Here is a 23,660-nt window from a genome sequence, read left to right as displayed (position 1 = left end):
GATAAAACATCTCTTATGCAGTTTTCTTAAAATGTAAACATCCACAGAGTGACTGCCCTTTCCCATTCAGCTCTATTCCATTGTAACTAAATCTGTGCAATTGAACTGTAAATGTTTTGGGGTCAGTGAGTACTGAGTAAGGGCCTAGGGAAGGGTGATTTTGCCTTACTGGGTCAATACTTACTGACTTGATGTAGTCTTACTTAAAACTGCTGTGGATTAATAGAATTTGCCTTATTCACAGGCAGAATAAGTAACCATGGGTCTGGTGTCATCAAGGGCCCTAGAGGAGGATCTCTGTGTAAAAAAAAGCCACCATCTTGCCAGTGTATGAAGTTCTTCTTTTAAGGAAATTCATTTCTTTTGGATAAGCAGTGCCCTCTCTCTAAAAACACGAGGAAGTGCCATGTGAAATCCCTAATACCTGGTGTGCAATTGTCCTCAGATCATCTTCCTGCTTGACTTTATTAAACTCGATGGGTGCCTAAGTCCTGTAAGAATATGACCTAATTAATCTCTGTAATCTCTGTCCCTGGAAATCAGATGGGAAAATCTGATTTTCTATCCTCTGCTCTTACTTGCTAACACTTTAAGCTTGTTAATAAATGTAATTTAAAAACTGTTGTTAATAGATCTGTCAGATTTAGATCTGTGGCTTCAGAAAATATATTCTTGGGAAAGTTCAAGCTTACATTTGTCATTATAGATAGTTAAAACTCTATTTAAAATACTTGATTTTTGAGTGTGCTTTTTGTAGTTTTGAGCTTTCTTTAAAATGGCTTGTGTAGTTGTATTTGCTAATGATGTGGCTCAAAAGGGAATATATATCTATATATATATTAACACTAGATTATAAATTTCTGTACAATTGGTTTACTTACAGTAGGGGTGCTGATATTATGTTAATATTGTTTTAAGGCTGGCATTGTAATAAGTGGAGAAAAACAAATAAATATGAAATAAAGTTTTGAATGGTTTGTGTAACTTTATATTCCAAAAACAGTATTTCTGGTAGAATCTAAATAAGAATCCATTTTAATTCCAATATTTAAATTATTTTCAAGTGAGAGAACTATAAAATCCTTTTATTTTTCTCATTCTGAGCAAGTTACATCTATTTTTTCTTTGTAGTTCTAGAGACTGAACTCAGGGACATTCTCTCCCTGAGCTACATCCCCAGCCCTGCTTTATATTTTGAAACAGGGTCTTACTGAGTTGCAGAGAGCCTAAGTTGCTGAGGCTGGCCATGAACCTGTGATCCTCCTGTCTCAGGCTCCCAAGTACTAAGATTACAGGTGTGTGCCACTATACCTGTGAAGTCACAGCTCTTCTAAGCACACTATGTTCCATACTATGTTCACATGTGAAATTATCAATACCGATTCTAACATGATGTATGGGGAGGGAGAGGGAATGGAGTAAGCCTCAGAGGGAAACACAAAAGCTATGTGCACATATGATTCTATCACTTTTTATGATATATAATTATAATACACCAATTAAAAAAGAAAGAACTTGATAAAAGTACCATGTTACAAAAGCCAAGAGAACCTTCTAGCAATTCATAAAACTGGAGTTTAAAGAACTTTTTTTCATTCTTAGAATCCCTAATTAACTTATTAGACATCAGATTTAAAACAATTCCCTAAATTGGTCACCATCTTTTTCCCATCCATAGTTCAAGAACTGGGTCAATTTTCTGGCTTTGTTTTGATTTTTTTTTCCAGAAGGGGTGGTCTCTCCTAATGGATTATCTTTGTTGTAGGTCACATTACAAGTAGGCCACAATAGCTACACTTTCTTTCAGACTGCTTATTTTGTTCCAGTATTGTTCCTATAGAAGATTCATTACTTTGGTGAGATTCCTAGATGGGAGAGAAGTGTAACATGTACAAAACAAATTTCATAGACATCTTAATTTTGCTCAGGGTTTTCCCTAAGCCAAGTTTTACGATATGGACCATAATCACTATATAGAATAAAAATATAGTCACAATGTTAGGTATGACCAAGACCACATTCAGGGGGAAAATCTTTGTCACAGAAATAATCATTACATTTAATACAGGCATACTTGCTGCATGTAGTAAATTTAGGTTCAAAGAATTTCTGTCATTTGAACCATCTTAGGTTGAAGATCCATCAGTCTTTTTGTCAGAAGAAGGTTCTTTTCTTTCCACTAAATCTTGACTTTATAGGATGTGGGGACAAGAACATTCCTGAACAGAGTGGGCTTGAAGAAGCTATTTTTAAAATTATTTTTTTTGTACTGGGGATTGAACCCAGGGTCATTCCGAACATATTTGAGCTACACCCCTAGCTCTATTTTATTATTTCTTAAAAATTTGAAATAGAGTCTTGCTAAGTTACTGAAACTGGCCTCCAACCGACAGTCCTACTCTTTCAGCCTCCTAAGTACTAGGATTATAGGCATGTCCCACCATGCCGGGCTTGAAGAGACTATATTTTAATAGTTCCTTAATTTTTCAGAAAGCCAGATAGATGACTTCTCCAGCCAAGGAGCATCTACTATTGTAGACACTTCCACCCAGAAAACTGGAAACTTCCAGGCCAGGAGTTCAACCTAGATTGCTTCTTACAAAGGTTATACAGGAGAATGAAGCCAGCTGTTTGAATTCCACCTGGCTCCTCTTCCTAGATTCAGCAGTTTCTTGTGTCGCCCATCTCCAGTGTACTCTTGGACTTGCAGGAGCCACTTCCTACCTTATAAACTCCCTTTTCGCTTGTAACCTTAGAGCTTCTGTGCCATGCAAAAAAGAGAAAAAATCTTACAAAGACAGGCTGCAAAAAGAGTACTTTCAGATTACCTCAGTTGCTAGGGAGCTATTCTACAGACAGACACACAGGGAAATAAGCACAAATAGGAAGTAGGCCTCACAGACCAGAGCATTGTTAAAATGCAATGATTATGTGCCATGGTCAAAGAGAATAGCATCATAAGTGGAAGTATGCTTATCTCCCAGTGCTATTGCTCCACTATTACCATGACCCGGTGGCACTCTGAAAGTTCTTCAGCTGCTCCTTTCAGCCTTAGGGTAATTCTCCGTAGTAGGCTCCTGTCTTATCATTCATCTTTCCTACCTGTGTGCCCATTTCTGTTCTACTCTGCCCATACTTGTTTCATACTCAAAACTTCCTGGGAGAAGCTCTTATTGGCTCAGTCAAATCCAGTTAAAATATAATGTTCCCTGACAGGTCACCCCACAGACCTCTGGGAAGAATTTGGGCCAGAGCTGGGTGAAATGGGATCTAGACACAAGGAAAAATTTCAGTCCTTTGCTTGTAAGGGGTCTGGTTGTAGGTACAGCAGACAGGCACTTGCTGTGGGACAAAGGAGCACATTACCATCTGTGCTGTGACCTTGCTCAGGGAATGAAATGGGAGCCCCATAGCACATTGCTGGAAAAGACTACATTATTTTGGAATCCAGGAAGAAATATTTATAAATGTTTAAAGAGCCAAGCAAAACACATAAAAATGCATGCAAGTTCAGTTCTCCAATAGTTCCTACCAGAAAAAATGTAATTGAAAACAAAAACAAACCCTAACTACCATTTAAAAAGCGTTGTCGTGAGCTGGGCGTGGTAGCACACGCTTGTAATCCCTGTGTTTAGGAAGCTGAGACAGGAGGATCACGCAGGTTCAAAGCCAGCTTCAACTTGCTTAAGAGACCCTGTTTCCAAATAAAATATAAAATAGGTCTGGGAGTTTAGCCCCGAGGTAGAAGGCCCCTGGGTGCCATACCCAGTACCATCAAAAAAAAATTGTTGTTGAAATTGAAATCAGATTCACATTGCTGGAATATGTGAAGCCAGGGTTTGCTAGAACCTATACTCAACTGCTAGTTTTATAAACAAAAATCACTGGTATAGTAGAAATAATTTATTTAGGAAGCCTTTCCCCACTCTCAAGTCTGATCCCTCCCACCCCCAGAACTGGGGATGATACCCAGGGTCATTCTACCTCTGAGCTCCACTCCCAGCCCTATTTTTTATTCTTTATTTTGACACAGGGTCTCACTGAGTTGCAAAGGGCCTAAGTAGCTGAAGTGGCCCGCTATTCTCAATCCTCCTGTCTCAGCCTCCGGAATGCTGGGATTACAAGTGTGTGCCACCAATCCCGGCTAAGTCTGGGTTTTGATATTAATGTTCACACATAATTGTTCATTATTTTTAATGAATATTTAAATGGCACTTTAATATTTGAGCAATGAATACTGATACAATCCACATACAAAGAAGCTCTTCAATAGTCTCTGACTGCAGAGAGGTGCTGGGACCAAAAACTTTGGAAGCCATTGTTTTCCAGCATCCTGTGCTTCTACCATATATATTATTTACCAACCGATCTAAATCTGTCTCCCTTGAACGGTGCCTGTCTTGTTGACCGTTGTCACCAGAACCTGGTACAATGTCTAGCACTTAGTAGGAGCTCAATAAGTACTTGCACAATTTAAAAATATGGACCTCTTCACTTTCAGCAATGTGTACAATTTCTGGGGGCAAAAGTTCTGTTTAGAGAAGCATGCTGCCTTTCTAAAAGAAAGAAATGGAGTCAGCCACCCAGTCAAGCTGGAGTTTACACTGGGATGTTTACATTTAAGTTTCGAATTGGGGGCTTGAGCATTCTAAATTCTGGAATACAAGGGCAAACAAGTGGTGTCCCTCTGCTACCCACAGAAGGTACTCAGAGGAAGGTAACAGATCAATAAAAGAGTACTGAGACTTGGAAAAAGTTAGCACTGGCACCCATCGTTCGTTCACCCATTCATTTATTCACTCACTTTGCACTAAACATCCTACCCAGTGCCCGTTGCTTAGGCTACCAAGTTGAAACAGAAAGAGCGCCTACCCTATGGGAATTAACATAAATCAAAGACACACTTCCGGCGCAGAGGTGGGGCTTTTGGGTGCAGGAGGCGGGGCGTTTTCTCAGAGCCTAAGAAACTCCTCTGACCCGCCCCACCCACTTTTCAAAGATGGAGGCCGCCGCGACACCTGCCCAGCGCCCTCTGCGTGGGAATTTTCCCACACCTTCCTTTGGCTACTGCCAGGGCCAAGCCCAGTCCAGCCCGCAGGGGAGTCCGCCGTGTCTAAGCCCCTAGGGGGGTTGTGGGTCCCAGCAGGCCGCTTTCCGTACGGGAGTAGGCGCGGGTGAGAGTGGACACGTGACAACAGCGCGCCGCCTGGCGCCCCGCCCCCAGTTCCCTAGCCGCCAGCGTCGGCGCCTTTTGACGCCATTGTGGGCGTGTCGGGACGACCGAAGACGTTGCGACGCGGCCGCAATGGCGACTGCGTCAGTCTGAGAGGGGGCTTCGTTTTCAAATCTTTTTCTGGTGTTGCAGAGAGAGCCCCTATCGCCTCACCGCCGGTCGGCGGCAGAGGCGGCGGCGGCGGCGCGCCTGCGCGCTCTCGTTGCTCCCTAGACCCAGCGGCAGTTCGAAGGCCTGGCAAACTGAAATAGGTAGGTGGCGGCGGAGGCCGGCTCAGAAGTGCGCCGTACGCGTGCGTGCGGCAGGGGGCGGAACCAGGGGCGGTGCTGTGGCGGAGTGGCCCCGACTTCCCGGGGACTGCTGGGGCGCCGCGGGGAGGCGGGCCGGGGGGCAGCGGGGCGCAAACAGAGCACGCCCGGCTTCTTTCTCTGCACTCTTCCAGCGTCTTCTCGGCCTAGTCAGATCTGATCCCTGCGGGTGGGCTAGGTCAGAAACATGAGCGGCAACAACTTGGATGGGAACGACGAGTTTGATGAGCAGTTGCGAATGCAAGAATTGTATGGAGACATCAAGGAAGATGACACCCAGACCGATCCCAGTGGAGAAACCGATTCTTTAGGGCAGCAGCCGACTGATACCCCCTACGAATGGGACCTAGACAAAAAGGCTTGGTTCCCAAAGGTAAGACCTTGGCACGCGCGTCACTGCGGAGTGGGCCGCCTGGCCAGCCTTGCAAGCACTCCTTTTACATTTACATTGCTGAGGTCCTTGGTCCCAACCGCCTCCACGCCCCCCCCCCACCAATGTACAGTGACGCGTCTTTTTGTTGTGTCTTTTACGATCCTGATCCTATGTGTGGAGAATGTAAATCTTTAGGGTGATGTCTTAAATTTCTTTTTTATGCCTTATTAATTTTATCTGAAGGTCACAGTTGTTTATTGAATCGATGACTACTTTTTATTGCAAAGAGGAAAAACACGAGATTTAGAAACCGTTTACTTATCCCAGGAATTGAGATGTTTAGCTCCTGTACTATGCACAGCTTGATTTTTCTTAAAAAAGTAGTCATTTATATATCTTTATTGATTAAACTTTCTTTGCATCTTGCTTTACTTGCCTACTAAATTTTGTCCCTGGGCACAGAAATATTACTAGAGATACACAGAAAGTGGACGAAACAGATTTGTGCACATTTAAGTACTTGTAAATTGTTAAATGTTTATTGCAGCTTGGAAGTAAAATAACTAGTGTTAAACTTGACCCTATAAACTTTTTGGTAAAGAACCCTGCTAATCTAAGCCTCATATAAGCATCGGGAGCAAAGGATACTAACAGTACAGTAAATGACTTGCAAGCCAATAATGCAAAACATTGTCTCCATTATATGATTGGAATGTTATTTAAGGTTTTTTCTTATTTCAGTGGACTTTTGTTTTATCTTTTTTATTTCAACTTTTTGCTTCAGTCTTCTTTTTGTATATATTCCAATATCTCCAGATTGTCAACAGTTACTATTTTGCTGCTTTGCTGATAATGTGAACATGAGTGCATATTTGGCTTCAAGTACTTATAACAATAGTTTGAGAAGGGATGAATTTGTAACTATCTTTCTTTGTTATTAAAGCCCATATTTCTTCAAACTTTGAGTTCAAATTTTCCCCCATTTCTGTGTGTGTACTATAAATTTGTAGAGTAAGATTACTACAGTTTTGTTAGTGTACAGTTGTACTTTTCCTCCAGAAGCCAAGAAGGCATATATGATTTGACTTGTCCTTAATTTGTTTTGACACTAAATAAATATTGATGTGATTTAATTATTGATTGAATTATTGTTAGCTCTATTCTTTGTATACCAGGTCCATACTGTGTGCTGTCCACATACAAATATATAAGTCTGGATTTTGTGGTTAGGTTATTAGTTGACTTTTTTATTTCTTTTATTGTTATCTGGTGCTTCCTTTGTTTTATATACTTGTAGCATTAATCAAGTAGAAAAGTAATTTATAAATGAAATAGCTAGAAAAGGAACCAGAATCACTTTAAATGCTATTATGCTTAGACTTTTTATTGTCAATCTAAGGACCTGTGTCTTACCTTTATATCATTTAATATGGCTTTTCTATAAGGTAACTATTCTTTACATTTACATCACTACAACTGTTATCTGCAGAAATACTTTTATTTTAATTTGTATAAAAGATGAAGCTGCAATATAACACAATTTAAACTTTTTAGTAGATGGAAATAACTGAGATTTTTTTGTGTGTATGCTGACTTTCTTGTTTAGATCACTGAAGATTTCATTGCTACATATCAGGCTAATTATGGCTTCTCTAATGATGGTGCATCTAGTTCTACTGCAAACATCCAAGGTGCCAATACCAGGATTGCAGAGAACCCCCCCAAAAGCAAAAGCCCTGAACCTGCTGAACTCAGAAAGAGGGGAGAGAAAAGAAAGACTGATTCAGGCAAGTAATCCTAAATTGGAAAATATGAACAAAGAAAATTAAAAATGTGTGAATGGACAGTTACTTTTTGAAGAATTAAAATAACTGTGAAGAAATAAAAAGAGGAATTTAAGATTGTTAGAATCATAAAGAATCAAGATAAACTGGCCATTTTTTTCTCCAGACAGGGTTCTAAAAGTAATCTATTAAAAAGTTCAAGTGCTTTGAAAGTTAGTGATTTGAGTTAGTTTGTCTTAATCTTTGAAAGTAAGAGAAAGTTCCTGAAAGTTTCAAGAGACTGCCACATTGTCAAGATTTCTTGTGACTCTTTTCTTGTATTCCATTTATTTATTTCATCTTGATTTTTAGGATGGTTTCATGTTGAAGAGGACAGAAATACAAATGTATATGTGTCTGGTATGTAAACCTTTATAAACAAATTTAGGGTTGAGAAATATTTGATGTTGAGATTTTTCTCAAAGTGGGTTTTATTTTTCCGTTTCTCTAATATTCATATTTTATTGTTGTATCATTTTTCAGCCGCTTACATTAGTGAGGAATTTGTTTATTATGGAACTAAGAAAAATTAAGTTCATATAACTTTGTACACTATTATTTTTCCCTGCCTTAGTAAACTTACTGCATTTTGCTCCTTCAGATTCAGTGAGACCTGAGCAAAGCATAATTGTAATATATATTTGAATATATAAAATGTCACTAGTCCTTAGTTCTATTGATGTGAGTTGGGTTTTTTTCTCATTCATTTAATAAATTTGCTTTATACTCACCTAAGTTGTGATTTTCTAATTGGTAGACTGCTATGTTACTCTTGCTTTTATATATGTATTTTTAAATTTTTTTCTGCTCTTACAGGTTTGCCTCCAGACATTACAGTGGATGAATTTATACAGCTCATGTCCAAGTTTGGCATTATTATGAGAGACCCTCAAACAGAAGAATTTAAGGTCAAACTTTACAAAGATAATCAAGGGAATCTTAAAGGAGATGGGCTTTGCTGTTATTTGAAGGTTAGTTATATGGTCAAATAAATTTCTAATATTTCTATTTTTTTTGGAGATTGTGGTCGAGGATGGTCTTGAACTCGTGGGCTAAAGTGATCCTCCTGCTTTATCCTTCTAAGTAGGTGGAAAAATAGGCATGTGCCACTCTGCCCAACCTTCATATCTCCATTTTTAACTCAGGAACCAGGGATGTAATCTTGTAATAACCTAAACCGAAAACTGTTCAAAACAAGATATAGAGAAAACTGAAATTCAGATGGTATCCATTTGTAGAACATTGGTAAGGTTCTTCACTTATTTTAACAAAATATGTTTTCAGCTGAAAGTATTATGTACATAATGTGACTGTACTGCTTCTCCTTCTTTTTCTTTGTACTCGAAATTGAACCCAGGGGCATTCTACCTCTGAACTATACCCTCTAGCCATTTTTAATTTTTTTTTTTATATTGAGACAAGGTCTCACTAAGTTGCTGAGGGCATCATTAAGTTGCTGAAGCCAACCCCAAACTTGGAATTCTCCTGTCTTAGCCTCCCACATACTGGGATTGCTGGAATTCTCCACCATGCGTGGCTGGGATGCTTCTTTTGTCTTCAAAAATTCTTACTGTAAAGATATGTTTATCCATGCATGTAGTTGAGAAAACATTACAGAAATCCAGGGAGAAAAATAAAAGCCAGTGACATTTAATTTGCCCATTGCAGTAAATTAGACCAATGTTTTTGTGAATAAAGTTATAGCACAGCCACTTTCATTCATTTATGCATTTGTCTATGGCTACTTTTGTGTTTCTTCAGAGTTGTGCAATTTTAACATAGACCTTGTAGCCCATACAGACTAAACTATTTACTAATTGCCCTTTTACAAAAGAACTTTTCTAACCCTTGAATTAGACCTACATAAAGAAGATGATAGGTTATGCTTACTGCTTTAAAATGCTTTTTGAATCAGAAGAGAGAATAATAACAGAAATATATAGAACTTCGTAGCCTTGGGACCATAAATTGTGTGGGGAAATCTCAGTGCCAAAAGCATCTATCATTTCCGGAACATCTGCCACCTTAGGGATGGGTATTATGCATTATTTATTGCTGGGTAGAAAAGAAATGGGCATGGTGATGATATGTATATTTGGCATAGAACATGAAAATGATTACAAAGTAAAATCAAAATAATAAAATAACAGCATAAGTACCACAAGTGTGTTGTGGGTGTATAATATTCCATTGGGATCAGAAGAGGGTGAGATTAAGCTGACAGCTTTTTGGTAGGTAAGTTTTTAACCCAGTTATTCAATATGACGAGTATAGGACCCAAGCATGGCCATTTGGGGATGGTATTTTAATAATGTTCAAATATAAGGAAATAAGAGTTTTACTAGCTCTTCAGGGATTACTAAAACTCCGAACTTATTCTTTGGGGGTTTGATTAGCTTTTAAATAATTTAAAGAAAAGAGCCATAGTGGCACATACCTATAATCCCAATACTTGGAAGCCTCAAACAGGAGAATTGTATTTCAAGGCCAGTGCGTGGTAAATTAGACCTTGTTTCAAAACAAAACATAAAATAGGCCTGGGTGTGTAGCTGAGAATTAGAAGGTCCCTGAGATCAGTCCCTAGTACTGTAAAAAAAAGGAAGGAAGGAAGGTTTTAAGAAAAAATAATACACACACACACACACACACACACACATATATATATACATATACATACATACATATATATGTATATGTATGTATGTATATATGTATGTATGGTTTAGGGCCCATAAAGGTACAAGGATGTCAAATCAGTAAATTGGGTTCCAGAAAAATATAGTTAATTGCTCCAGGATCTATATTTGATTTGAGTAGCAACTGATTTCAGTTGTCCATTTGTATTTTCCTCAGAGTCTCTAATCTTTGATACTGTTTGGATTTGAGCAGCAGCTGAGTTTAGTTTTCCATTGGTATTTTCTTCAGACTCTCTGATCTTTGATTCTGTTTTTGTGGAGCTGATAACTGTCCCTGTTGTGTAGGACCAAGAATCCACAAATCCACAAGTACATTTAATGTATAAGCTGTCAAATAATTACCCTTTATTTATCAGAGTGTTACAAGCTTACATTTCAGTTGGTGAAGCAAATATTAAAGGCTGGCTATACATATTTTACATGTAATGTTATTGGTGAATTGTAGTCTGACACCAACCATACTGTAGTTCAGATAGGGACATACCTGCACACAGCACTTGATGTGCTACCCCTTCTTTCCCATTCCCTCCCCTTCCCATGTATGATATTGAGGTTGGTACTGATAATTTCACATATGTATATAACTTCAGTGGAAGTGTTTTCTTCACTAATTTTCCATCACTCCGCTGGGATTTCTCCTCTATTATCTAAAGTCCCTCTTGTATCCTGATCACTCCCTAGCTTCTGCATATAAGAGAAAACATATGACCCTTCTCTTTCTGTAAAGGCTGGCTATATTATTCCCAGTTCTTTGAGCCATCCTGTCTTTTAAGGTGAAGGTAGAGGATTTTACAACTGGAATGCTACTCAGAAATCAAACAGATCCTCTTGCCTCATTCTTCAAGTGAGAAATCGGGCATACCAAAGACAGAATGAGGCAGTATTATAATGTATTGAACACTTACCTATTTAATGCATTATTTTATTCAATTTTGTCATCAGCCCTGAGGTACAGTTATTAATATTCCATTCTACAGACAGGGAAATCGGGGCTCAGGGAACTTGAGTAACTTGCTCAAATTCACAGAGCTGGTTAGAGAAAGCTATGTCTTGGACACATTTCCTGATTTATGTTCTAGATCTGTTTATCCCAAAGGAAGTTGTCATTTAAAAACCTCCTCTGGGATGAGGAGATAGCTTAGAAATAGAGTGCTTGCCTAGCATGTGTGAAGCCCTGGGTTCAATCCCCAGTACCACAAAAATAAAATGAAATTTTAAAATTCTGCAAGTTTTATTTTAGTTGTGTAACTTACTGGCCATATTTTATTTTACCTTTATTAAAAAGAGAGAATCAGTGGAACTTGCATTAAAGCTTTTGGATGAAGATGAAATTAGAGGCTACAAGCTACATGTTGAGGTGGCAAAGTTTCAGCTGAAGGGGGAATATGATGCTTCAAAGAAGAAAAAGAAATGCAAAGACTACAAGAAGAAGCTGTCTCTGCAACAGAAGTTTGTATTTTTTCTTTTTAAAAAGTTCCATATAAATATCCTAAAGGATGTTTTTTATAATAGTCAGTGAGTGTTTAATAGATTATTTTAAAGAACGTTATCAGAATCTGACCTGGTGGCACACACCTTTAATCCCAGTACTTGGGAGGCTGAGACAGGAGGATCGCAGGTTTGAGACCAGCCTCAGAAACTTAGCAAGACTCAACAACCTAGCAAGACCCTGTTTCAGACTTTAAAAAAAAAAGGGCTGAGGGTGTAGCTTGGAATTAGAACAACCCTGAGTTCAATCTAAAAAAATGTCATTAGGTCATCCGCAATATTTAGTCATTTATATAATGGGCTGATTTGTCAGTAGTGATGTTTTTCTTTTTCTGCAGTGTTTATTGTGAATATAAGGGAGTGCTTAAATGAGTTTAGATAATCCATATCTTTGGGAAATGTTGACCATCAAATTAAGTAATATAGTTTAGACTTACGTGCCAGAACCAGATAATTTTCATTGTGAATTAAAATAAGCTATACCAGGAGCTAAATTTTTATATACAAGTTTGGTAGTAGAAATGACAGATTTTAAGCTGGATGTGCTGGCTCATGCTTGTAATCACAGTACATGGGAGGCTAAGACAGGAGGGTTGCAGGTTCACCACTGGTCTCAGCTACTTAGTCAGGCCCTCCCCAATTTAGTGAGACCCTGTTTCAAAAATAAACAATAAAAATAGGGCTGGGAGTATAGTTTGGAGGTAGAATGCTAAGTTCAATCCCGCACTACTACCAAAAAAACAAAAGAAAAGAAATGATAGGATTTATCATTGCATTTGCTGTGTAGTTGTATATAGTGCGTGTGTGTATAGATATACAAGTGTCAAGTTTCTATTAATTGCAGTTAAATATACTTTTAAAAATACACTAGTTTTAAGAAATTATTCAGAATGATAGATATTTTCATTACAATGAATTTTAGCTGGGCGTGGTGGTACACACTTGTAATCCCAGTACTTGGGAGGCAGAGACAAGAGGATCTCAGATTCACGGCCAGCCTCAGCAACTTGGGAGGCCCTGCGCAATTTAGACCCCGTTTCAAAATAATGAATAAAATAGGGCTGGGGCTGTAGCTCAGAGGTAGAATGCCCCTGGGTTCAACCCCCATTACCATAAACAAATAAAAAAAGAATGAATTCTATGACACTTCTAACTTTATGCTTTAATTAATGATAAAATCATTGAACAGTGTTCATTTTACCAGGTATGGTGGTGGATGTCTGTGATGCTACTTAGGAGGCTGAGACAGGAGAATTACAGGTTCTCAGATAGTCTCAGTAACTTAATGAGTCCTCCTGCAACTTAGTGAGACCCTGTTTCCAAATAAAAATAAAATAGGGCTGGGGGTATAGCTCAAGTAGAATTCCCCTGAGTTCAATCTTCAGTACCAAAAAAAGTGTTCAGTGTTTTTATAAGATTAGCCAAAAGAAATAATAGGTTTTGTGAACACCATCAGTGAAATTTAACTTTGTAACAAAAATACAGCCATACTATATATTTCAGTGCAGTTTGTTATTATGATAAAATGCCTGAAAACTAATAGAATTTAAAACAATATTTGGTCTCAAAGTACAATCAACATTTCATACCCACAAGTTGTACATGTATTAAATCAGACTACTGTGTATCAAAACTACTTGGAAAAAAGACTTGTCTTTGCTGAACACATACAGACTTTTTTTCTTGTCATCATTTCCTAAACAATACAATATAGCAAATACATAGCATATACATCATATTAAATATTATAAATAATTCAGAGATGATGTAAAGTTTGTGGAAGGATAGGTTCTGTGCAAAGTGTGTGTGCTATTATAAGTAAGGGCCTTTGGCATCTGGATTTTAATATTCATGGGTGGTTCTGGAACAAATCCTCCATGGATACTGAGGGACAATATGTCTTTCTAGATAGTCATAGTAGTAAATAATTAGCAATCTTTTGGAATGTCATTGGAATGTTTGTACAAGACAAGTTGCTCATATATGCTGAGGATTTCAGATACTGGGTTTATTTATTTATTTAATTTGTTGTTTTTTGCAATACTGTGGATGGAACCCAGGGGCATTGTACCTCTTGAGCTATACCTCCAGCCCTATTTAGTCTTTTTTTTTTTGAAACAGGGTCTCACTGAGTTGCGAAGGGCCTCACTAAGTAGCTGAGATGGTCCACAAACCATGAACCTCCAAGTCTCTGCCTCCCAAATGCTGGGATTACAAGTGTGCACCACAATGCCCAGCCCTGGGTTTACTTTTTCCTCTGCGTAATATAATTATTTCAGAAAGTCCTGTGACTAAAATATACATGGTTTTTCTGGAGCCAAATAATTATCATTTCTAAATGCTCAATAAAAGGACATATTAGCAACTCATTTTCTCTCCAACAAGTCTGAAACAAAATTTGGTTTCTTATTACTATTTTGTTGCATTAGGCAGTTGGATTGGAGACCCGAGAGGAGAGCCGGACCATCACGGTTGCGCCATGAGCGAGTTGTCATCATCAAAAATATGTTTCACCCTACGGATTTTGAGGTAGCAAATGGGGTTCTGATGGATAAAAGTATCAATATCTTTCTCTCAAAGGAGCCCAGAGCTCACCCTGTTTTACCTGTGTCATATCACATTCTGTTTTCATGTAGTGGATAATGCAGTAAAAGAGCCAAGACTCAATCCATGTTTTTGGGTTTCCCTTTCTTTAGCACAATGTTCTGTTTTAAAATATCATTTTATTGGTACATTGTAATTATACATCACAGTAAGGTTCAGTGTGATACAAACACATACCCACATGCACTCTTAATTGTATCCCAGGTAAGACATTTTGGGGAGGGATACTGGGGATTGAATCCAGGGGCATTCTACCTCTGAGATACAATCCTAGCCCTTTTTAAAAAAAAATTTTGAAATGGTCTCGTTTGGTTGATGAGAGTCTCACTATTGCTGAGGCTGTCCTTGAACCTGTGATCCTACAGTCTCAGCCTCCCAAGTACTAGGATTACAAGCATGCACCACCATGCCGTTCTTAAGTAAAACTCTTTAATACTCATACTGTGGTCCCAATAACAGCACTTTGGTATGAGAAATCATTAAGAAATATGAAAAATATGATGGAAACAGTTTGTGGATTTTGAGTGTCATTTGATATGTATGGGCTGACTTGTTGAAGAATACTAGTTTCACACTTGGAAATGAAAACTCACTTTGCTGCCAAAAGTTTGATCTTTTAAAAAAAAACTTAGTTTAATGGAATTTAGCTCCTGATGTTTTAAAGTTGCAGAGATTGATTTTCAGGACCTCATTTTTACAAATCTTTTTAGTGGCCATTAGAAGGAAATTATGATATGTAATGTTCATTTAAAATTCCAAGAACAGCCAATGAAGATGAATAAAGAAGAGAAGAAAGGCCAGCTACTAAAGAGGTTTAAAGAATATTGATTGTCATTGAGGCACCCTGTCCTGCATTCTGCCTCTAATATCTGTTGGCTGGTGTGGATTGACATTAATGATAGTGTCTAGAATTAATGAGAGCACTGGAATTAATGAGAGCACTTTACACATGAAGAAAAAAGTCTTAATGTAAAACTACAGGTTTAAAAATGTTCTAGTCACAAGCAGTTCCCATTCTTGTTCCTTTTATGTATGGTTTGAAATTAGTGTCAAAATGGCAGCATCATGTTAGCCCTCGTAGAAAGAGCCCCAAGATGGACAATTGAGTTCCATCTCTTTGAATAGTGGTATGATAGAGTATACTGTGCACCTATGGAGTCTGGCCATCTTTTAAAGTCATTGGATGAATACATTTAGTTTATAAAGTTGCATGATATCTCTTATGACTAGAAGACTAGAAGAATCTTTAAATATAACAGAGATGTTTTAGACTTGCAGTAACAGTGAAGTATGGTTTAAAAACACACATAAATGCATGCATACTACAGATGACTTCAAAATTTTCAACTCTGTGATAGTGTGATAGTAATGTGCATTCTGTAGAAACATACTTCAAGTTTTCAATTTTTATCTTGTCCTAGGCTAGCATTATTTGATACTGTCCTCTTTCATAATGCTGGGCAGCAGCAGCTAGCTTCGACTCCCAGTCAGCTATGCAATCATGAGGGCAAATGACCAATTCAGTAAATCAGACAGTATTCAGTAAGCTATTTAACACTATATAAAAAGATTTTGCCCAACTGAGGTGTTTTGAGCATGTTTAAGGTAGGCTAGGTTAAGTTAAAATGTTCAGTATGTTAAGTATACTTAGGTACATTTTGTGCTTGTTGCTGAGCATTTATAGTTGCTTTTTGAAGTGCTGTCCTTGCCAGTTGGGACTTTAAAGGGAAATGAATATATACAATCATGATACCTAATCTACTAGCTACAACTTCAGAATTTCCTATGATTCATTATTTTTGTGAGTTGAGATCCTTGATTCACACATTCCATATTAACACTCAATTCAAAGCATCTGGACCCTCTGCAAGTAGAAGTTTTAATTTATATATTTTCTTATTTCTGTCTCTTGCCTTTCTCATTGAGATACCTTATTTGAGTTTAACTGGCACCCTGGTCTTACTTAGCTTTTCCTAGCTAAGCAAATATTATCTTCCCCCAAAAACTACATTTATTCAATCTTAACCCTTATATCCTTCTAGTGAAATTTTCTAAAGATAGAAGTTTCCTGCTTATAAATTCCTGATTGTTTAAAAACAAACCTTTCAAAGAAAACACACATCTGAAAAAAGAAACCTTTCTTGGTTTAGTATAAATATATTTTTACTTCATACAGCCCTTTTTATTATCCCATTTTGGTTTTTTTTTTTTTTTTGCAGCATTTAGTATTATCTGAAACAATAGATGTGAGTTCCAGGAGCTGAGACATTATATACTTTGTTTGTTACTGTATGTCCAATCCATAGAATTGTAGAACCTCAATATATATTAATAGACCCTCAGTACTTTTATGGCACTGAAATTGAACTGAGGTAAAATAAGCATGTGCTCTAGCACTGAACTAACTACACACCCAGTCCTGGCCCTTATTTATATAAAAATAATCGAAGAAATGATTAAATGGAATCTCTGTTACTTCCAAAGAGGCTTTTCAATCACCCATTGGATAAAAGATTTTTGTCTTTAGCATCTTTGTAAATGAAGGCATATTTTTTTTTCTTAGATGCTATGCATCAAATAGTGGCAGAATACTGTCTTGACAGTGGTAGGCATCAAAGTTTACAGGCAAAGAAATCCTTATTAGTACTCTCCTTGTTTGTGCACCTGTCTAGTCTCAAGTGGTCCACCTGGATTGATGAGAGCCTGTCAGCGAGAGGATGGACAGTTTTGTTTTTTATTTACTATAGCTATGAGTATGGACTTAAAAGTGTGTAGAGGCCGGGCATGGTGGCGCACGCTTGTAATCCCTATGCTTGGGAGGCGGAGACAGGAGGATCGCGCTGGTTCGGAGCCAGCCTCGCTGGTTTAAGAGACCTTGTTTCCAAATAAAAAATATAAAATAGGTCTGGAAGTGTAGCCCGGAGATAGAAGGGCTTCCAGGAACCCCAGTACCGCCAAAAAAAAAAAGTGTATAGTATAGATATTTATAGTATAGAACTTTTGATATAACCTTGATTCCCCTTGGTGAAAAAAAGAGAGGTGTTAGAAAAAGTTTCCCATACTTTGAAGAGGTTTTTATTGATGGTTGGTTGTGTTAAAAAAAAAAATACCGTGCTATATTGAGTCTACGAAACTCAATAAAACAAGGTTCCTACCTTCTCAAGGCACACAGTTCACATTGATCTTTATGGCAGCTATACTAGTTTGCAGTCCCATTAATTGTGTAATAGGGTTTCCTGTTTCCCCATATCCTTACTAGCATTTATTATTATTTGTGTTCTCTTTTTTTTTGCAGTACTGGGGATGGAACCTAGGGGCATTCTATCTCCGAGTGACACCCTCAGCCCTGTTTTTATTCTTTATTTTGAAACAGGGTCTTACTGAGTTGCAAAGGGCCTCACTAAGTAGCTGAGGCTGTCCACGAACCATGATCCTCCTGTCTCAGCCTCCCAAATGCTGGGATTACAAGTGTGTGTCGCCATGCCTGGCTATTATTTGTGTTCTTGACTGCCATTCTATCTGGAGTGAGATGGAATCTCAGTGTAGATTTTCAATTCCCTCACTTCTAATGATGTTGAACATTTTTTATATATTGGTCATTTGTATTCTTTTGAGAAGTGTCTTTTCAGTTCATTGGCCCATTTTTGATTGAGTTGTTTTCTTAAAGCTCTTTTTTTGTACTGGGGATTGAACCCAGAAACACTCTACCTCCAAGCTACACCACCAACCCTATTTTATTTTTTATTTAAACAGTATCTCACTAGGTTGCTGAGGGTCTAAGTCGCTGAGGCTAGCTTTGAACCTATGATCCTTTCTCAGCCAAATTATGTCATTTGCAGGAAAATAGGTGGAATTTGAGAATATTATGCTGAGATTAGTCAGTCTACAAAAGTGAATAATTATGTTTTCTCATGTGGAAGCTACAGAGATATTGGGTAACAAAAGGGACTTCAGATAAAGGAAGAGATGCCAATGGAGTGATGCAGGGGTTTAGGGGAAGGAGAAGGGGGGATAGAGATGTAATAAAGATAACAGTTTAAATAATGCTGTGTACATATATGAAATGAACGATACCAATCTCTATGACATTATGAGAAAGGGGAGGGAGTGGTGTGGGATGTGGAGGGAAACACACCAAGTATTGTGTGCATGTATATATCTATTACTCTGTACCTCATTGTGATATACAATTGCAATGTACTGATAATAGTATATTAATTAAAAGCACATTTCCATAAGAGATGGCTAGACACATCAACAAAAACTACCACATGACTTTACCAAGACATCTCCCTTCATTCTTGTCAGATCTGAAGAAATCAGTCTACCTGCTATAGGTTTATAAACTTAGATTTGTGCAAATGAGTAGGCTTTTATATTTTTTATTTTAAATCTAGTTTCAGTAACTGCCTACCAGTTGTTTTTTTCTTTTTTTAGAGAACTTTAGATGAGAAAAAGCTATTTTTAGTAGTTCATTGTGATTCCTCTATAGTTAGTGAGAAAAATTAATCCCTTGAGAAAGATAAGCGCATCCAGATGTTTCCTGGAAAGTGTAAGTAGACTTCAATGTAAATTTATAGATAGAATATCTTCATTTATATTTGTTTGTAGTTAAAACTCAAGTAGATAAAATAGCTTTTTCTTAGCCATTTTTGTGCATTGAGTCTTAGAGAAAGATTCCCACTGAGAATCTTAAATCCTTTTGTTATAGGGAGAAAAGTCTATCTAAACTGAAGATCTATAAGAACAACAGTGCTTGAATGTTCTTGATACCCTTGTAGTTGTCAGAAAGCAACAGCAAGGCTGTATTTTACCGTATGCCTAATAACCTTGTGTGATATGTGGTTCTATTGTAATGTAGCAGGAGAGAAGTTAAACCAGAATTCTTATAATATTAAACTTGTGAATTAAAATAGAATCATGAATGCAGGAAAGAACCATCTTAGAACAGTTAACTAATGAGAAAGGGATATATCTCTCTCCATTTACAACATTTCTTTAAGTAGGGATTTATCTAAAACATAGAGCAAAGGACTTTCTTTCATCAGTATAATTATGATGCCCCTGCAAATAGGAATTATCAGGAATTAGACAATATGTGTCTAAGGACTTCTGCCTTTAAAACTTCTGTTAGTTTAGAATTTCCATCTCCACTTTCCTTCCTTTGCCACTGTAGCTCTCCTCCCCCTGCAGCTGCAGTCTGTCATGCTTATCCATTTCCTGTATTTTAAAGCAGACCCATATTAGGAGCAGTGCCTGCAGTGATCTAACTTCATTTGATTTTTATTCTTTTCTTTTCATTTTGTAGACTGGAGGCAAACATAGCCAGCTTTTTATTTTTTAGTTTGTTGGCTTGTCAGAACAAGAATTCCAATTCTTAGGAATTATAGTTAAAGAAAGGGGCATACTCATTTTATCACATTTATTCTTTCAGGATGATCCATTGGTGCTGAATGAAATCAGAGAAGACCTTCGAGTAGAATGTTCAAAGTTTGGACAAATCAAAAAGCTCCTTCTCTTTGATGTAAGTTCATAGCTTAACCAAGTGAATCCTAAAGCATTCTTCTAATTTAATAAGTGATTATTGAACATTGCTATTCTCCTGAATGTTAGATTGGTATTTTATGTAGTATGTCTGCCATCTAGTAGTAGTCATCATCTATCAGCAGTAATTTGATAAACATAGTTTACAGCTCAAGGCTTGGATAGATTTGGATCCCTGCTCATTTCCTCTCATCATCCCTTTGGACTGTGTGAGAATCTGAAAGAAAGTGTAAGAATATATATGAGACTTTATGGTTCCCTATTGGGGAATTATTATACATATTTGGAACATTCAAGGACACCATGTACTTTTAGTATGCTACAAGCTACTAGTTATCTCATTTAGCCCTCACAACCCGTTAGAGATAGGTAGGTATGATTCTACCCATTTTACAGATGAGGAAACTGAAACTTAAAGATGAAGCACCTCATCCAAGTTTCATTTCCATGGACAGAGCCATAATTTAATCCCAGGAAAAATCTTACTTCAGAGTTCACTCTTAACAATTATACTGTCTTGCCTCTCATTAGTGTTGTCAGCAGAAATGTTTCCAAGGACATTGTACTTGGTTCTTGCTAGAGAAGGTGAAAGTAAAGAAGCAGCTGACCACATGTCACTGGTTGGGAAAAAAGGGAAGAAATACATCACAAAGTCTTTTACCTCAAAGTATCAGAGAGAACTAACTTCTTAACTGCTTTTCCAAATGTGTGTTTTATTTTAATATTAACCATTCATTCCCTTTTGTTTTTCTAGAGGCACCCTGATGGTGTGGCCTCTGTGTCCTTTAGGGAACCAGAAGAAGCTGATTATTGTATTCAGACCCTTGATGGAAGGTGGTTTGGTGGCCGTCAAATCACTGCGGAAGTGTGGGATGGGACTACAGATTATCAGGTAAATTTTGAAGCTGCTCAAGAGCATACAGACTGTTTCATTACCAACAAATGTTCAAGTTAGCAGTCCTTCAGGATGAAGTTTTGGGTTTGGTTTAATTGGTTAAGTGTAACCATACTTATAACTACTGCTCTGTATTCAAAGGATGCAGGAAAGAAAAATATTTCAGCTTTTTGGTGTGTAAGTGTGAAATTTTGAGGCTTGCCCAGAATAGTGAAAAGTAAAGAATGTATTAGACCAAAATTTTTCTCCACCTTTCTATGTTATAGTGTACAGACAGAGCTCAAATATCTTTTTAAGAGGAGGCTTTTTCTGCAGTATGGTGGTGTTTATATGTATTTAAATGATCTTTTTCAAGATTGACTGCCTTTTAAGGAAATTGCTTAGATTGTCTAAGAAGAAAGCTGTCTTATGAAATCAGCATGCTTTCAGTAATAGAATTGCTTAAAGAAATTGTTGCTTCTTTTTTGTCTAACATATTTTAATGGCAGTTTCTATTTATCCACAGGTGGAGGAGACCACAAGAGAAAGGGAAGAAAGGCTTCGAGGGTGGGAGGCATTCCTCAATACTCCCGATACCAACAGAGGCCTTCAGAGTTCTAATTCTGCCTGTGCTCCAGAAAGAGCAGGGCCTTCTCGAGTAAGGCATTTTTCAGAGCACCCGAGCACATCCAAAATGAATGCTCAAGAAGCTGCAGCTGGAGTGGTATTTGAAGAACCCATCAACAAGAAGTTTGAAAAGACAGAGGATGAGGGAGAAGTTAAAGAAGATGCTTCTGGGAAAAATGCTAAAGAGAGCAGACCTGAAGAAGGTATCCAAGATGGCTACCCTGAAAATGAATCTGAAGGGAATTACCCTAAAAGAGTGTCAGAAGATAGCCACCCCAAGAGAGAGTGTGAAGAGAACTGCATTGAGAAAAAGCTTGAAGAGAATTGTCCTCCAAAGGAGTTGAAAGAGAATGGCCCCAAAAGAGAAGTCAAAAAGAACAGAATTCAAAGCAGTTATGAAGAGAATGGCCTTGCAAAGGAATCTGAAGATGTCTACCCTGACAAGGAGTCTGAAGGGGAGGACAGCCCCCAAAAGGAGTCAGAAGAGAATGACTCAGACAGAGAGTCTGATGAAGACTGCTCTGAAGAGGGTTCTGAGAAAGAAATGGAAGAAAATGGTCTGGAGAAAGATTTTGAGGAGGAAGGCTCTGACAAGGAGTTTCTAGAAAACATCCTTGACAGGGAGTTGGAAGAAAATGACACTGACAAATCAGAATTCAACGAAGGCTCTGAGAGAGAGTTAGACGAGGAAGGCTCTGATCGAGAGTTTGACAAGGATTCAGATGAGAAGGAGGAAGAGGAAGACATGTATGAGAAGGTGTTTGATGATGAATCTGATGAGAAAGATGAGGAAGAGGCAGATGAAAAAGGGTGTGAAGATGCTGATGAAAAAGAGGAAGATGATAATGAGGATGAGAAGCTATTTGAAGATTTGGACGAAAGGGAAGATGAAGATGCCAACGTCAAGGAAAATGAAGATGGAGATGAAAAGGTATTCGAAGACAGCAATTCCAATGAGAAGTTTTATGAGGAAGAGGGTTCCAATGAGAAGGTGTTTGATGATTCCAATGAGAGGGTTACTCTGGGAAATGTGAAGGAAGATGGGCCACCATCCACAGGCAGCAGCTTTGTCCTCAGTAGTGATGAGGAGGAGGAGGAGGAGGATAATGATGATGATGATGACGACGACGACGATGATGATATTTAATCCCTTAAACTTGCTTTATAGAATTCTCCCATTTCCATTTGCCTGTGCTTTGGGGTCCTAACTAGTAGTGTTACATAAACGTGTGTGGTAGGATGCCATCAGATTAATGCATTTAAGGTTTTTTTTTCATTGTTACCTGTACTTAATTGATTTTTAAGTACATGTCAATTGGCTGGTTAAAAATTCATAGTTATAATGCAAGTGAACTGGATACTTATCTTTTTTGTCAGATTTGTTAAATGCATGCAGAATAATATTTTTTAAAAGTATTCTGATTGAAGTTTGTGATACTCAGAAATAAAATAAGCTGATGATACTCAGAAACCAGAAATTATACCTGAGTTAAATTGCATTTTAAATTCCCGCTGTTGCTTTATTTATTCATATGAAATCCCTTAGGAGGCTTCTTGTTTTAGCTTGTATTAACCACTTAGTGTATCCACTTCTCCATTGTAAACCAAAACATGTTCCTAGAATCATAAAGGAAATAACACTTTGGAGTTTTCCCTTGCCCAATCCTTGCTAGTTACCCATTGTTTTCTACCTTTTTTCCACTAAAATTGGCTCTTAGATGTTCAAAAGTAAACATGTGGTCCATAGCTTCAGCCATTAAAAATACAAAGACCAGAATTATTCTGTGTACCATTTCTCAGCCTCTATGTATCCCTTTAGAAGTTGACTAAAGTAATGAAGTCACTTTCCAGAAAAAAAATCTATGCACCCAACTGCAAAACTTTACAGATTAGGGAGGTTCATAGATCCCCTTAAAGTTGAGACCCATCATATATATTTTAGTTTTTTTTTATTTTGTTTCATTATGTGAAGTTGTATAGATCCAATAAAATTGTGAGTCTCGACTGCTTTCCAAATTTAATATTGGTGTAGTAGCAGTAAAGTTATTCTTATAAACTAGAAGCATTGAAATAAACTGCATTGGTGCTCT

The 23,660-nt window shown here is 37.7% G+C and overlaps 1 protein-coding gene across 1 annotated transcript; it reads left to right on the top strand.

Moving 5' to 3' along the window:
• Nucleotides 1–5,728: 5,728 nt before the first annotated feature.
• Nucleotides 5,729–22,717, top strand: HTATSF1 (HIV-1 Tat specific factor 1; the record flags this gene model as incomplete). Its single annotated transcript, XM_080719583.1, has 9 exons — nt 5,729–5,914; nt 7,521–7,701; nt 8,050–8,097; nt 8,554–8,708; nt 11,719–11,886; nt 14,355–14,450; nt 19,960–20,049; nt 20,824–20,961; nt 21,470–22,717. The coding sequence occupies 9 exons, from the start codon at nt 5,729–5,731 to the stop codon at nt 22,715–22,717; spliced, it is 2,310 nt and encodes a 769-aa protein (XP_080575709.1).
• Nucleotides 22,718–23,660: the final 943 nt, after the last annotated feature.

Source organism: Muscardinus avellanarius (genome assembly GCF_963383645.1).
Source record: "Muscardinus avellanarius genome assembly, chromosome: X".
Taxonomy (NCBI): domain Eukaryota; kingdom Metazoa; phylum Chordata; class Mammalia; order Rodentia; family Gliridae; genus Muscardinus; species Muscardinus avellanarius.
Note: the sequence above shows the minus strand (reverse complement) of the source record. Positions and strands in the feature narration are given on the sequence as shown.